Genomic DNA, 17273 nt, shown 5'->3' on the forward strand with positions numbered 1-17273 from the left:
TCTATATATAAAAAAAGTAATCCATTAAAAATTTAATATCAAATTATACTTGATCACATGCTTGAGATTTTACTAAAAAAATATATTCGAACATGAAAATATAAAATATTAATTGTAAAAATGTTGAATATTCCTTTTATAACATAATATAAACAAAAAAAAATTAGTGTCTGATGAAAGTAAATCAAGACCGTACAGCATGGTTATATGTGTGGCAAAAAAGCACTCTCAAAGCTTTTTTTAAAATGGTTGAAAAAAGGTGCATTCAATAAAACATTAAATTTTCATATAAAAATGCATATTCCCCTATATATATAATTTCCAAAAATAGTTCAACTTCATTTAAAATGATTTTTATTATATGTTCATATTATCACAATTGTCTTCACGTTTAAATAAACAAATTTAATTGCCTTCATTTATAATACTCTATGTAATTTTAGTTAATCCCTTTCAATTCTATTTTTATACAATAATAATAACACTTTAAAAAACATTTATCAAAATGCTATGTTATCATAACCTAAAAAATAATGCTTATTTTTTTTCTAAATTTTGAATTATTCATTTTTTCTTCTCTAGGATAAATGTTCAAGGTGTGTTTTACTCTGAAAGCTTTTATAACTTGTTCTATATTGCACTGATAAATTTTTATTCGTTATTTATGTTTATCAATGCTTTCTTCATATTTCTTACGTATTTTTACATTCTTCACATTATGAATAGCTATACGGCATAAGGATAACTTTTTCTTCAAAATTTGCTGTTCCTGATAATATTCGTTCCAATTTTTTTTCAATTTCTTTTTTTTTTTTTTTTTTTTTTCTTATTGAACAAAGTCCCCAATGGTGTGTACTGTAATACAAGAAATAAAAATTTTTAAATGTTAAATTTTAATTAAAGTATATTATTGTAAAAATGCTAATCATATTTTTAATATAAATGATGATTTTCACCTTTTTTATCAGGAAAAATAACAGAATTCCGGCAACAATTATTGTAGTAATTACTATATACATTCTTATGGAAAATATTTCATGAGATGTTTCTGTTGTTACTAATATCGAATCTTCCATAATATATACTCCATTTCTTGAATCGTTACTGGAAATGTCCTGAGTGCTTGTTTTTACTTTTGTACCTACTTCTTTAGTCTGATGATTTCGACCGTCCTCTTGGTTTATATATGATTCTTTGCAACTGCTCTCATTACAAATGCTATTAGGTTGTGAATTTTCTGTTGCTTCTTTCTGTGCTTGTAGAGTTTTGGGATACTTACAACAAGGTTTTTTTATTAAACTAGATGTATCTTGAAGATTTCCCGTTCCTTCTGTTCCTTCTCTACATAAATGTTCTTCACAACTTCTTGATTGTTCACCATTTGCCACTTCATCAGGAGATGTATGATTACGAGTTAATGGCTCTTCAAAAGAAGGTGAAACAGCTAATTTAATTTCCTGGGTATATGGAATATTTTGTGACACATGTACATTTGGAGAAGCACTCATATGAGTTTTATTATTTATGGCATCAACAAATTCATATTCAACATCATTACTTTCACAGTTACGGAGCTTAATGATAATGATTTCTTCATCGTCACTTTTTGAGTTTGTATTATTCATATTTTCACATTTAGTACCATCATGGGAAAATGACGCACTAAAAATACCAATTCTGTTTTTATTAGGTTTAGAGTTGGGTACATATAGTGGATCATGAAAAGAAATGTTTCGTGAAGACGGAACACTCGGTTGCGCTTCATCTCGTTCAGCTTTTGACTGTCCATGGGGATGGTTGTCGTGTAAAGAACCATTGTTTTGGCTAAGGTCAGCAGAACGAGCCTTTTCATACGTTCCTTCTGACCGAGTAGAATCATGATCATTAACAAGTAAATTAGCTCCTGAGGAGGATTCTGAAGTAATTTGTGTGCTGCTTAATCTAGATTCATTATCATACTCTTGTTTTGTATCTTCAGATTCTGTTTTTGCTGAATAGTTATCTCTTTCCAATACTTGTTCATTTGAACTTTCTACAGATTTGATCTTTGTTCTAGAATTTCCTTTTTCTACATCCAACTCCGTTCCGTCCTCTTCGCGAACATCATATAATGTATTTTTTAATTCACTGTGTCTTTTGTTGCTAGATGTTAATTTTATAAAGCATTTAGAATATTTATTAGATGTTTCTAATAAATTCCTTATTTTATCTTTAATATCCACAAAATGTGATATGAAACTATCCTTAAAACAAAAACTGTTTTTTAATTGTTCTTCTTCTAAATATTTATCTATTTCAGAACACTTTTCTGAAATGAGATTACCATCCTCTAACTTCCCTAAATCATCAATTTTCTTATTAATTTCAGCTTTTGTATTATAATATATTAATAAACAGGCACTGTTACCCAAAGAATCATAATCTGAGGAAACTTCAAAAACTACTTCAGTCATATTCAACGATTAATCATAATTATAGAATTTTTCCTTTTTTTTCGATTTTTATAAATCATTTCCAAAAGCACTTTATTTATATAGATAGACAGATCTGTAGTACTGAATTTTATATTTTTGTTATATGATATTATGTTAGCACACATTACTACGTATTCATATGAGAAATACTACTTTTTAATACAGCAATATAATGTTTAAATTGTGTATATATGAACAATTTAAATGAATGAAGCTTGAATCTACATAACTATTTGTAGGAAGATGTATTATATCTTTGAACTCGGAAGCATATGCATAGCATGTTCCGATTTGCCTCAGTATAAGCTTGAAACTCAGTGAACGTAAAAAATAAGTATATTTCACGAATGTATATAAATCAATTAAACCTGTTTCCTTAATTTTAATAACACTAGCAGATGAAGTAAAATGTGTTCAGTAAATTACTACGTAAATACTTTATCGTTGAATGCAAGGCGCATATTTGTCGTTATGTATTTTTTTGCATATAATACCCACGCTTTTCATCTTGACATTAGTATATATACTATAAATAATGTTATCTAAAACTGACAATGTAGTTTCATTTTTTTCAAAATTAATTTTTAAGTATTTATGCATGTGTCATTGTTGTGTCACGGTGATATATGTTAAAATGCACGACGTTTCTTATGTTAAGAAATAAATAACATTTGTAATTTTGCTGAATTTGTCTTATAGTTGTAAAATTATTTACTATTCAAATGTCTTTTTAATAATTAATATAATTTGGATATATCTTCTCTCTAAAATAATGAATATTTCTATTTTTTCTTAATGTACATATATGATGTTGCATTACCTAAAAATAGCTTCTTAACTGTATATTTGATTTCTTGAATGAAAATACATTTTCGTTACAACGTATAATTTATTCTGTTATAGATGTACCGCAAAATATTAGAATTAAATTACATTTCCTTAATAGACTCTGTAATTAAATTCAATAAATAGAATTGTAATTAACTATATTTATAATTTTTCCCAGCCATTAACTTATTATACATTTACAAAAAAATTAAAATTTACAATACTAAAATATTAAATAAAAAACCCCAAAATTTAAAAAAAAAATAATGATATTTTGCCTATACGAAAAAATATGAAAAAAAAAAAAAAAAAAGGGATTCACAGCTTAAAATAATGTTGTTCTAGTAACTTTTATACTATGAAGTTTGAACTAATCGATTTATATAGTTTTTTTTTTTCTTTATTTCTATATATACTATTTATAAATATAGTGTAACTAATTTTTTTTCGTTCTAATAATTTTCATAATACTTAAAGTAAGAAACATAAATTAATAGTAATTAATTTCACGATATTTTTATTATATGAACTTAAGAAAAATTGTTTATTTCAGAGAAATTCACCTCATATTGTAAGAATATGGATTATATATTTTTTAAAACGTAAAAACATAGATTCTACTGAAATTAGTCATGAAAAAATGAACACAAATCAACTGGTTCTACCTGAAGAAATTGTTCATCATATAATTTCATAAAAGAAAATAAGCTTATTGTGAAAAATATTATTTTTATTTAGACAAAATTTAAAAGGGAAAAAAAAAAGAATAGTAAAATAAATAATCTAATAAATGTAGTTGTTTGTATGCATGATGAATAAGAATTATTTTTACTTTTGTTGCGAATTATTAATAGAAATATAGTATGCATATAACAGGTTAAAATTTTACAAAATAATAAATTGTTATACAATGTTGCATTCTGTGGGGGTTATAATACTCTTAACATTTTTTGTAATTTAGTTATAATCTAAAATTTATGTTTTATATTTATTGCACGACGCATCTGAACCTGAAACAAACATCAGATAGTAGTCTTATTATTTTATTATTTTTTCTATATTAATACAAAAGACAAATAGATATATTAATAAAAAATATTTTAATTTTTCACATGTAAATAAGAGGGATATGAAAAAAATATTATATTGTTTTATAGTGTTTTAATTTATGATGGAATTTTTAGAAGTTAAATGATAGAAGTTAAATTTTTATAAAACATTTGCAAATAGATAACTAATTTCATGTTCTATATACTTCTCAAAGAAAAAGAAATTATCTCATTAGGGAAAGCATATAAATATACATTCCGTTAACGTTTTTCGACATAGCGTGATGACAAATTACGAAATCTATTTGTACATCTAAAATATTAAGAAATAGGTAATGTAATAGTCTTAAATAGTGGAGATATTTACTACTATTACCATGAAAAGTGTGATAAATGGTATGAATTACTTTGCATCAAAACGTCAATATATTTAAAAAAATTATATGAAAAACAGAACAAAAAACGTAAAAATGGTGGATATTACTACAAACCCATGTTCCATTATAATACAGAGAAAAAGTACTGTATAAAGGATAAACCAGAAAATAAATCTGTTAGTGATAAACTTTTTAATTCAGTATCACTGTTCATTAAGATTCATCTCAATTTTAAACCACTCCGATACTATGAATTAGGTGAAGGAGAACATTGGGAAAAGGAGAAAAACCAGCATGATTACTTTGAAAGTTATAAATATATCTAAAGTAATAATTGTCATAAAAAACATCTATGAAATGTATTTAAATTATGTCTTTCACATTCAAACTATTTATATGGTGTATTATTATTGATATAGAGTTTGTTCTTAAAATGAAATTATTGAATTACATTGTAAGTTATAATTAGTTTATGATTTAGCATATGTCTCAAATGTTGTTCTGGCCATTTCGAAGCGCTTACGTGAGAAATTAAGTACAAATGATGTTAAGGCTTTATGTGTATAGGAACCTCAAAACATGTGTTTGATATTATTTCACATAATAATTTAACACTTAACTTAAGTCTAATGAAACCATATAACATGCTTAGGCTATTTTAATTAATCAATCAAGAGAAAGAGCAATGATGTTTCCAGTAATATAGAAATGTACTATGATATATTAATTTCTTATTATTTTTATCATTTTGTTATAGTTACATCAATATTAGGAAAAAATTTATTCTTAAGCATTTTCTATCATGAAAATAGAAAATAATAAATAATTATTTAAGTGTTTTATCTTCGTATTTATATTTTATTTAAGTAATATTAATATTTATAAAATAATTTTATTCCGTTCTTTTTATATATTGGCCTCCTGCATATGAACAACTTTATATAAAATGAAAATAAAATTAAATTAATTAAAAGACAAAATGTGCTTTTACAAGTAAACTTATCAAATTTTGAGTTCGAATTGGATTCCATAGATTAACACACGGGGGAATTCTATTATAGATATATCATCCTTCATGATGCCATTTTCTATATTTACAACCTTAAAACACTTTCCTCTTCTTTAGAAGATTTTTGTGAAACTAAATACTAGTTGAGTTACATGAACAGTCCGTGATATGGCGCAAAATGTAAAAAAATAATGAAATATAGGTGTTACAAAAAAACCAAAATGCAAACATTACATAGAGTAAAAGTGAATATATATTTTTGTGAGAGATTAATAAATACGTTAAAGTAAAAACTTGTTTTACTTGTTGTAATTATTACTGGTATGTGTTTGTTGTAGATTATCACAATTAAGAATAATGAATATTAAATCTAATATAAATTTTTAAACCAAAAAGTCTTCACCTTAAATAGAAAAACAGAAAATTTCATAAAATTAGATACGAATGAGATATTGATTATGTAAATTCAAAAAAAGATGTCATTTTTAGTAATGATGCAGTGTATTATCACATTTAAATGCTAGGACGTGATAATGTAATTAAAATAATAAAAAAGTTAAGGAACAAAATATAATTAAAAATTAATCAAAATATCATACTGCCACAAATTATGCTATTACAAAAAAAAAAAAAAAAATGTATCATGAAGTATATTAGAAAATATAATATTAATCTAATTTAATGAATATTCGTGTTAAACGTGAAAAATAATGCAATTTAATGATTTATCGATTTAATGAATATATATCAATCTATTTGACATTTAATAATGTCTTAAATAAGTATATGTTTATATTTTAATTTATCCCCTGTTGAATAGTATACAGTGAAATTTATCATGGTATTTTATAAATTGTAAAAAATTTTGACATTAATTAAAACACAAAAAAAAAAGTGTAAAATGGAAAAAAATAACTAAATACAAGGCGAAGAAAAAACGTAAATAATAAATAATATTTTGTAATTTCTGTTCTTGTATATACAAAAAACTTTGGTATCATAAAGTTACACATATTGATGACTTAAATATAGGGACAAATGATACCCTTAGTGTTGAGAAATGCTATAAAAATAATAATAAAGGTATAATTAATAATTAATTATTGGTATGTGCACATATTATATTAAATGATTTCTCGATAATATCATATTATGAAATAGCATTGATATATGTAGAATGAATTTATATCAATAGTATTCAATTACTATCATAATTTCTTATTAGAATAATTTTGACATATTATACTATATAATTATTATTATTTTGCTTATAATATATTAAATTATACTTAAAAGTATTTTATTTACGTGAACTACTGTTTTTAAAACAAGGTACATATTATATTTATTATTCCTATTTTTTTTATTCAATATTTATGATAATATAAAGTAATGTTTTTTAAAAGTTATTATATTATATTGACAAATTAGTATTTATTTTTGCTTTATTATGTTCTTTAAATTATCTTGCTCTTTTTCTATATACTTAATAGAATAATTCTCCACTTAATTAACCTATATTCTTCAGTCCATTTTTTAAGCAATGGTATTTTCCCCAAATTATATATTTAATTATAAAAATATCCAGAATTATGTAACAGATTATATCTACTATTTCTTGAAATGTCACTGTATATTTAAGAAGCCTCGAATATATTCCATTTTTTGTTTATATTATTCCACTTATTTATTAGTTAACTCATTCTACGCTTTAAACATGAATTATATGGGGTGAACTAATTCGTAATAATAAAAAAATTATGTATTAAGAATATAATTTATTAATAAAATTTTTTTTGTTTCTATATTACTTAAAAAAATCATGGTACTACATAAATGTGCATAATAACTTATATTTAACCTTATATAGATTAAATACTAACATGGGTGTTAATAACATTAAAACTGTTGAAATTATAATAATACCCGAATTGTCAAAACTAGATAAAACGAGAGATTCATTTTGAGAATTGGGTGAAGAAGATATTTGGCCATTACTATCATTACAACCTTTTTTTAATATTATGCCATTAATCTCATATCTAATATTTTCAAATATCAGGTTTAGGGTTTAGGGTTCAGGGTTTATGTTAAGTGTATGTTTTTATTTTTAAAATGATATTTGATATATTAACAGTGATTTATTTGCTACAATTGTTCGTCCTTATCTTTTTAACAAGTATGTTCATAATATATTACATGCATATATGAACACACAGTATTCATTATATTATGATAAATATATCTATTAACGTTAACAGAATTAATATACCCTTATATATTATAATTATTATTGTGCGATTCTGAAATTAGAATTATTCGTATTTGCTTTATATGGAAAATACATTTCATTGGTGTATATTTTAATATAGTGTTCTTTATGCAAAATCATTTCTTATCATTTTTTTATTTAATGTAGCTTTTATACATTATGCCTATTTGTATATGTTTAAGTATGTATTTTCTTATTCAGAATCATAATTCTCGTCAAAACAAACATCTATGACTTCTTCCTTATCGTCTCCATTAAAAGCAACACCACCCTCAAATTCTTCATCTAGAGAATGATCACCTATCTTTTCCTCATCATTCCGATTAAATGCAATGAATGCAATACCATAACAAACAGATAGCCCCAAAATAACTTGTGCATATAAAATCCTTGTCGTATCCCCACCTGGTTTAGAATGATATCCATTTTTATTCTCAGTAGTATTGTTACCATCGTTCAAGTCGCTCTCATCCGAGTTATTTTGTTCTCGAGATAATTTTGGAACTTCTTCTTCATATAATTTCTCTCTTTGTTCTTCTATATCACCTAGCAATTTCTTTTGACCGTCAGATGCATTATCAATAACAGGTGCATTTAATATATTATGCATTTTTTTTTCTAATTCATTAATTTCATTTTCAGAATACTTTATTAAACTTGATATTTTGCCTAAATGATCTTCAAAGATCTTAATTATATTATTCGAATCATTCATGAAATTTTTTGCAGAGTTATAATTATTTATATGTTCTTTGGATAATGACACAAATAATGTATCCATCTCCTTTTTTTTTGTTTTAATTCTATTCAAGGCGTTACTAACTTGCGATAACGTAGCTTTTGCTTTTGTGTGATTATTCGTTATATGAATTATTACTTCTTTTATTTTTTCGACGTCTTCAGAATTTTGGGTGCTTGCAATTCTGTCTTGGATATTTTTGTTTGTATCTTCGATAAATAGGTTTATTTCGGAATTTGTATCGATCTCATTAACAATGGCTTTAATCTCCTTATAATAGCTTTCTATTTGATAAAATTTTTCCTTTTCTGGAAAACTTTTTTTGAAATTTTCTCTTGTGTCATCTGCTATCTTTACAATGCGAGAAATGAAATCCTTTATATTATTAGATGCACACAATTTTTCATTTTTCTTAATATTCTCTAATAGTATTTGCACCGTTTCCGACAAAATACTCTGTATTTTATTAGTTCCTGTTATATAATTTCTTATCTCATTTTTCATTTCATTATTTTCATTTTTTAATTTATCTCTTTCTACATATTTATCGATATCACCCAGTAAGTTTTCCTTTCTATTTAATAAATATAAACCATATTCCTTATATCTTTTAACTTTTTTGAGCTCATTAAGGTTAGTTTCTTCTAATTTACTCAATTCTTCTACCTTAGACTTAATTTTTTTATATATTTCATCGAATGCATTAATAGATACTAGTGTGAACGAAATGTCAAGGTTAATTAATTCTTTTTCAATTTCCGTTACTTTATGTTTAAGATCATTTTGTTTATTTTGAGTATTCATTAATGCTTTTTTTTGATCCTCTAATACATCTGTAAAAATCTTAGCAATATCAAAATATTTTTCAGAAGTCGCTTTTATTTCTTGCAACTTAATTAAATTAATTTTATTATGAAATTCCTTTATGATATCTTCTTTATTGTTTAGATTGGTGTAATATATTTTCAGTTTTTTTGCACTATTTTCTAAATCATCAATTTTTGTTTTTTCATTTATAACTATAAATTCATTTTTCATAGTATGAATTATTTCTTCATATTCATAAACTGCTGTTGTTAACTCTAATGAAAGCTTATTTGCTTCTTCAATTTTTGCTTTATCATACCCATTTATTGATTTTCCATCTAGATTTTCACTTAATGATTCAACGTCTTTATATATGGATCTATAATTATTTTGAATAAGCTTTAAGTATTCTTCAATATTTTCTTTTTTCCTATTAATTATTATAGAATAATCATTTATTTGATTGTTAAGACTGTTTATTATTGAAGTATACTTATATATTTCACATTGTCTCCCTTTACCTAGTAATTCATCATAGGAAGAATTAACGTCTTTTATTTTATTTTCTATATCTTCCAGTTTCGTTATAATTTGGAGAATAGATGATTTTTTGTCCTCTATGACTTCTTGGGACGTTTCGTTTGCATTTAATATTTCAATAGTTTTTTCTAATATATTTAATGATTCGAATTCGTTTTCAACTCTCTTCATATAATCATTCAATTTGGATTTATCTGCATTGCTACTTTTTGCTTCATTAAATGTATCCCTTTGTTGTTTTAAATTTTCAGCATAATTTTCTTTTAAAATATCAGTACAGTTTTCATAGCTGCACTTTATTCTGTTTAACTCACTTAATTTAGAAAAAGCATTGTTAATTTCATTTGCAATTGTACTTTTTTTAATATTAGTTTTTTCTATGGTATCTTTTAACTCGTTTATTGATTTAATTTTAAAACATATATATTTTCCTTCATTTACTAACATTTCACATTCTTCTTGTTTTTTGATTATATCGTCTGAATGTTTATGTATCTGAAGAACACTATTGTATGCATCTTGTATATTTTTGTGAACATTTAATTTGTCTGTATCTTCTGCGAATTGTTCACTCTCAAATATGATTTCACTGTTTGGTTCAAGTTGCATTGGTGTTGTATTTTGCAAATATGCTTGTGCACTTAACTCATTTACAATTGTTATGTTTATAAATTTGGCTGATTTAACAATCTGATCAAATATATCTTTCGCATCTATCTTATATGAAAAATGATTTTTTTTTTTTTTTATATCGTCATTTCTCTCTATTGCTTCTACCAATTTTGTTGATGAACTATTTTTGTCCTTCAACTTTTTAATATCTCCAATGATTTTTTCAATAGCATTATTTCCTTCATCGACTTCGGAATATTCTTTTTTGCACTTTTCATTTAACTCATCTACATTTTCCTTCATGTAATGTATTAATCTAAATGATTCTATTTTGTTAACATCTCTCAAGTATTTTTTTGTTTCTTCTTCTATATTTTCAAGTTTTTTTAACTCATTTTTTGATTCTTCCCTGAGAACTTTCGCTCCATCAGGGTCTGTCGAATTTTCTGAACCATTTTTTACATTATGCTGAATTAACTCATATAGCTTAAGAAACTCATTATTTAATTCATTTATTTTTCTTTTGTAATCCTCTAAATTTTTTCCAATTTTATAATCTTTTAAATTGAATCCGTTAAAGAGAGAAGTAAAATTCCTGATGGATGAAATTAAACGCTCTTTCGCTGAATCCATATATGATTTTTTGTTATTAACCATTTCATTTATCTTGTTCAGAAGTCCAATTTCAAAAAGTTTGCAATGCTTTTTCAGATCTTCTTCGATATTCTTATTCTCTGATTTGATTACATTGAAATTATCTCGTTTTTCCATCATTAACTTCTTCTCTTCTTTTATCTTTCCTAAATATTTTATACATTCCTCTGCTTCTTTTTCAACATTTTCTAATACATTACTTTCGTTTAAAGCCGAAAATTTTGACATTAAATCAAATGAATTCTTAGCTCTACTTGAAATAGATTCCACTTCATTTTCTATATTTTTTATTTTTAATAAATTATGTTTTGCTTTTTCTATGTTGTATTGTAGTGATACCTTTGCATCCATAGATGTCTGATTATTGAGTTCATCTTCCCCTGTGATAATAGTGTATTTTTTTTCTAATTGGTTCAAGTATTCTACGGATTGTTGAAGTTCTTCTTTAATCTCCGTATATTCCTTTTCAATATCCTTCATTATTGTTGTAGCATCAATTTTTCTTTTTTTGGATTTTGTTTCAACTCCTAAAATTAATGATTCTTTTAAAGCATCGGAAATGTTATTAATAAGTGTTAGGAATAAATCATGCTCTTTTATAGAGTCTTCTTCAATTTTAAGAACTTCTTTTTCATATGTTTTACAAGTGTCTATATTTTCATTTATTTTTTCTATAGCAATATCCCTCAGTTCGTGATTTCCTTTATTTTCCTGCAAAAAATCAATTTTAATTTTTCCCCTTTCAGCATTGCGAATTTCCAATAAGCAATTTTCCTTATGAGCTCTGATGTTTGTTAAATATTCATCAATTCCATCTTTCTTATTTTCAATATTATAGTGGATTTGTTTAATTTGTTTTACTTTATCATCTATTTGTTCGCCATCTAAATCTGTATGAATGTTTTTTTGCAAGTCCTTTGCTTGATCTAATTGTTTTTTTACATCATCAATTACATTATGCATTTTTTCAAATTCGTTTTTTGTCTTTTCTCTAAGGGTATATGCTTCACTAGTATTCTTGGATATTTCCTCAGCAATACTTTTACCATTAGTTGACAATAATAAATTGTGCACATTTTTAATATCCCCCAATGCCTTTTCCACAGCGTTATAATAATCTGTAGCTTGTTGTAAATAATTAATAACTTCGCTTTTGATATTTTTTACATTTTCCATATTTTGACCATTTTCTGATTCCTCTTTTCTTTTTATTGCATTCTCAAGAATTTCCTCTACTTTTTTGCTATTAGTTTTACTTTCTTCATCATATTGACTATACATTAAATCAGATGTATTTTTTCGTCTTTCATCAAATATTTTACTTTTTATTTTTTCTATATTTTCTATGTATGATTTAATTTTATCCATAATTCCAGAGGTCTCCGTATTTTTATCATTAATCATTTGAACCATATGCTTGATTAAAACTCTATCATATTGAATTTCAAGAATGTCTATTTCTTTTGACATATTCTCCACTTTTTTTATACTATCCAATTCCTTAGATGCGTGTGAGATATTTTCATTTATTTTTTCCATATCATCCCTATTTTTATTGAACATATTAGTTTTATCATTCTTTTCACTCGAATCAATTTGCTTATTTTTTACCTTATTTGATTCTGCAACATAGTCAGTTGATTTTATTTTAATGATAATTAATTTGTCATAGTTTTCATCAATTTCTTTTAGTATTTTATCAGACATTGCTTTTAATTTACCAAGTTCTTCTTTTATACTATTTTCATATTTTTTAATGTATTCATTATTTTCAAAGGAAGACAACCTTGTTTTCAATTTTTCTAGATCATGTATAAATTTTTCAGCTCTAATTTCAACATCGTTTCCCTCATCTATTATATGTTTACTAATTAATGTTATAATTTCTCCATACTGCTTATTTATTAAATCATTAACATTTCTATCTAACGCTAGGTAAGTACCGTGTAGCTCTTGTATTTTAACGTTCATGCCTACCCAATCAATTTCATTTTTATCTAATACTTCTGCACTTGTTCCATTATTATTCATAACATTTTCTCTTACTGTTTGACAATAACTTAACGTTTTATCTACTGCTTCTTTTAACTCATTGATATAAATGTCTTTTAATTGTTGGTCTATATTATTTTTCTCTCTATTTAAATTCATAATAAATTGTGTCTTTGATGTTGGTTCAATTAATTTATCATTCTCTACGTTTTGAATGTGTATTTCAATTTTTTCTTTAAGAATATCTTTATTTTTTATTAAACTCTCAATATTTTGTTTGTTAACTTTAGAGCGCTTTGATGTGACATTTAAATTTTTAAGTGTGCCTATATTTCTCTTTGTATTTTCAATTTCTTCCATTGTTTTCATAAGGATTCCCTTGGTAACGATAAAATTTTTTTCATCTTCATTTAATTTTAATTCATGATTGGCATTTTTTATTTTTTCTAACAGTGCTTTAGTATTCGAAGCCGATTTTCTATAATTTATTTCAAAATTTTGCATTACATCACCATGTTTTTGTAATTCAGATTTAACATTTTGTATTTTTTCACGTAATTTATTAATTTTACTTGTAATTACAGTTTCCTTTTTTAAAATATTCTCCTTATCCTGAACAAATTCGTTATACGTATTTTGACCTTCAGGCACGTCTTCATCATTTTCGTGTTCATTTTCAGCAAACATATTTTTTCGTTTAATTATTTTATCTTTATGTTCTGCTAATTTTTGTTTCTCTGCTTCATAATCTGATACGCTGCGTTCAAAATCTTCATATTCTATTTGTAACTGATTCGATAATTTCGTCATTTCTGAATGGATATTTTCAAATTGTTTATTAATAATGTCATTCTTTAGAGTTAAAATTTTTTTTTCTTCCCCTTTCAATGTGTTGATTATTTCAGAAACACTTTCACATTTCATCCTTTTCAGAGTTTCTTCCTCTTCAATTGTTGATTTTAGCAGTTCTTCAAGTTTACCTTTAGAATCTTCTTTTTCGTACAAAACTTCATGATTTTTTAAAAATGATGACAATTTTTCTACAAATACTTGCAAATCACCAGAATAAAATGTATTCATTGTTTCTTTTATTTTGGTGTGTAATTCGGTTTTTTTATTATCAAAATCATCTTTGTTGAACAGTGTTTCTTTAATTATTTTATCAATTTCCTCAAATTCGTTGTTTATATTTTTATTAATATATATTATGTCATTCAATTTTTCTATTATTCCTTTTATATATTCCAATTTAATTTTTATGTTTTCTTTGATTAACCTAATTTCTTGTTCTTTTCTAATTAGATCTTCTATATTTTTCTCTTGATCTTTAACAGCATCTACTAATGTATGTATTTTTGTTCTTAATTCTTTGTTTTTATTGGAATAATCGTTCATTCTATTAACGTTATCAGTTATGGTCTGTTTTTTATCATCCATGTACTCTATTATGCTCAATAGATTCTTCACTTTCTCTTGGGGACTAGAATCAGAATGTGTAGATTTCTTTTTATCTTCAATGAAATCTTTTATAATCATATTATCATTACATGCACTCTTAATAGATGTGGTGTGTAATTCTATGGACTTTTTAACTTCCCTTATCTCAATGATTTTCTTGTCATAGTCTTTTTTAATTTTCGTAATCTCCAAATTAGTGTACAATTTAAAGCTTTCTATTATTCTGGGATCTCTATTACATGCGTCTTCTGCAAATTTTAATGTTTCTTCAGATGCTGATATCATCGTACTACATTCCCTCATAAAATATAGAGAATCTAAAATATTTGTCATTTTTTTTTCTAAATCACTAATTATTGAACCAAATAGGTTTTTAATTATTTTTTCTTTATGTATTAACGCTTTCTGTAGTATTACAAGACTGTCTGCACTAAGCTTAAAAATAGAATAATTGCTACTGACAGTAAAATAGTTTTCTATAAGATTCTTTTTAATTTTCATCTCTCTTTCATTCACGTTGGAAAAGCTTGCCACAATATCCATTGAATTTTTAGCTTTTTCCAAGTGATAATCAAATCTTTCCATGATATATTTCATCTCCATTAATGTAAAACTTATAGAATTTATAATATATTTATCATCTATTATTTTAACAATTTTTCTCATATAATTAGAAAAAGAATTATAGGAACTTTTATATTGATTTATATAATTATCATATTCTGTATATGAGATTTTTTCAAATTCTACTAAGTATGTTTTAATCATATTGAAAAATGTCTTGGTATCGCAACTCATTTGGCATTTTAGATTCTCTAACATATTTAAAATATTGGTTTCCATATCATACATATCAAAAATATTATCATTATTTTTATTTAGTAAACATTGGAGAAATTCATCCTTTTTATTTTCATATTCATTATATTTCTTATCGTATACTATATTTTCCTTTTTTAACATATTTGGATCTTCTAATGTATTTATTAATCTTTTCAATACATCTTTTTCATTTTTACAACTATTGATTGCTTTGGGTATTTCATTGAGAAGTTTTTGGACATTATTATTATAAATTTGATCATATCTAGCCTTAATTTCCTGATGTGATACTGAAATACGCTTAACTTCATCAAAAAAATAAATATAAGCGAAATATGGACTTAATTGAGAAATTACAGGAAAAATAGAATCGAATGTCACATCCATGTAATCTAAATTTTCAGTTGTGTTCGATAGTGTGCTACTTTGGGGGGAAGGCAAATTTAATGAAGCTCGAGGATTATTTACTTTTGGAGCGTTATTTGGCGTGTTTTTATTTTTACCTTTTGTAACTCTACCATTTTGAATGAATGCATTTGAAATAGTGTTCAATTTTTCGTTTATACTTAACTCATTATTTGAGTTTGTATCATGTCTGTATTCACCGTCTCTTTTTATGTGCAAATAATATGGTGATTTTCTTCCATATCCATGATTTTCCGGAGCTCTAAAAGATGAAATATTATTATATGCATGTGATTTTTTCTTCTCATCACCATTAATTTTATTATTTTCATATTTCTTTTCTTCACTCTCATACTGGAATTGATTACTTCGAATTATATTTCCATCTAATATGGGGAACTTTAATTTCTTCTGAGGCTTCCTGGATGTTCTTCCATTAACATCTATGTTTGACACTGCAAATAAAAATATACAAGTAAAATTATTATATATTTTGATGAATAATTTGACATGTTTCTATTTAAATAAATAAAAAAGACAGTTATGTATATATGTGTAAACGTTCAAAAAGTTATTATATGCATTCAAGTATACATATGTACGTACTCATTTATATACATTTCTAAATTAAATGTACCTAATATGATGAATATAAAATTATACAATAACGTCCAAATCATTTATTTTTTTTCTGTATATACTAAATAAACGAAGTGGAAACTTTTCTTTTAATTATTAATCAAAAATATTTCATCCAAATTGTTTTAAAAAAGTGTTGCTTAATCATATATATAATTAGAAAGCCCTAGTGTGCATTAATTTTCGCATATAGCTAATCCAGTCAATACTTATCCTATACACGTAGATTAATATATATGTATAGCATACATAATTACATTATCTTAAGATTATAATGGAAAAAACAGGAAAATCTATATTTGATTGTAAAGGAAAAAAAAAATCACATTAAAAAAATTAACTAAAATTATTATTATTAATTTAAATATGATGCTGAATGGCTCATCCTTACAATTGAAAGATAAATATTTAGATAAAATAGAAAAAGAGTGTAGAGAAAACAATTTTTTTTTTTCTCCTTTTTTACAACATTGTTAAGCAGGAGAAGTGTTAATATAGATAAATAACATTTTTAAGGGAGTAAAAATATATAGAAACTGAATTACACAAAAAAATACGTACACCAACTAGAACATAGATTACTGGAAAAACCATTA

General features: G+C 24.5%; 2 protein-coding genes across 2 annotated transcripts; both read right to left on the bottom strand.

The window, feature by feature from the left end:
• Positions 1-658: 658 nt before the first annotated feature.
• PGO_140010 (variable surface protein) lies at positions 659-2453 on the bottom strand (the record flags this gene model as incomplete). The annotated part of the gene is made up of 2 exons (XM_028689995.1): positions 659-802; positions 957-2453. The coding sequence occupies 2 exons, from the start codon at positions 2451-2453 to the stop codon at positions 659-661; spliced, it is 1641 nt and encodes a 546-aa protein (XP_028545796.1).
• Positions 2454-8202: 5749 nt separating this feature from the next.
• On the bottom strand, positions 8203-16718 carry PGO_140020 (variable surface protein; the record flags this gene model as incomplete). The annotated part of the gene is made up of 2 exons (XM_028689996.1): positions 8203-16493; positions 16676-16718. The coding sequence occupies 2 exons, from the start codon at positions 16716-16718 to the stop codon at positions 8203-8205; spliced, it is 8334 nt and encodes a 2777-aa protein (XP_028545797.1).
• Positions 16719-17273: the final 555 nt, after the last annotated feature.

Source organism: Plasmodium gonderi (genome assembly GCF_002157705.1).
Source record: "Plasmodium gonderi DNA, contig: Chr14, whole genome shotgun sequence".
NCBI lineage: Eukaryota > Apicomplexa > Aconoidasida > Haemosporida > Plasmodiidae > Plasmodium > Plasmodium gonderi.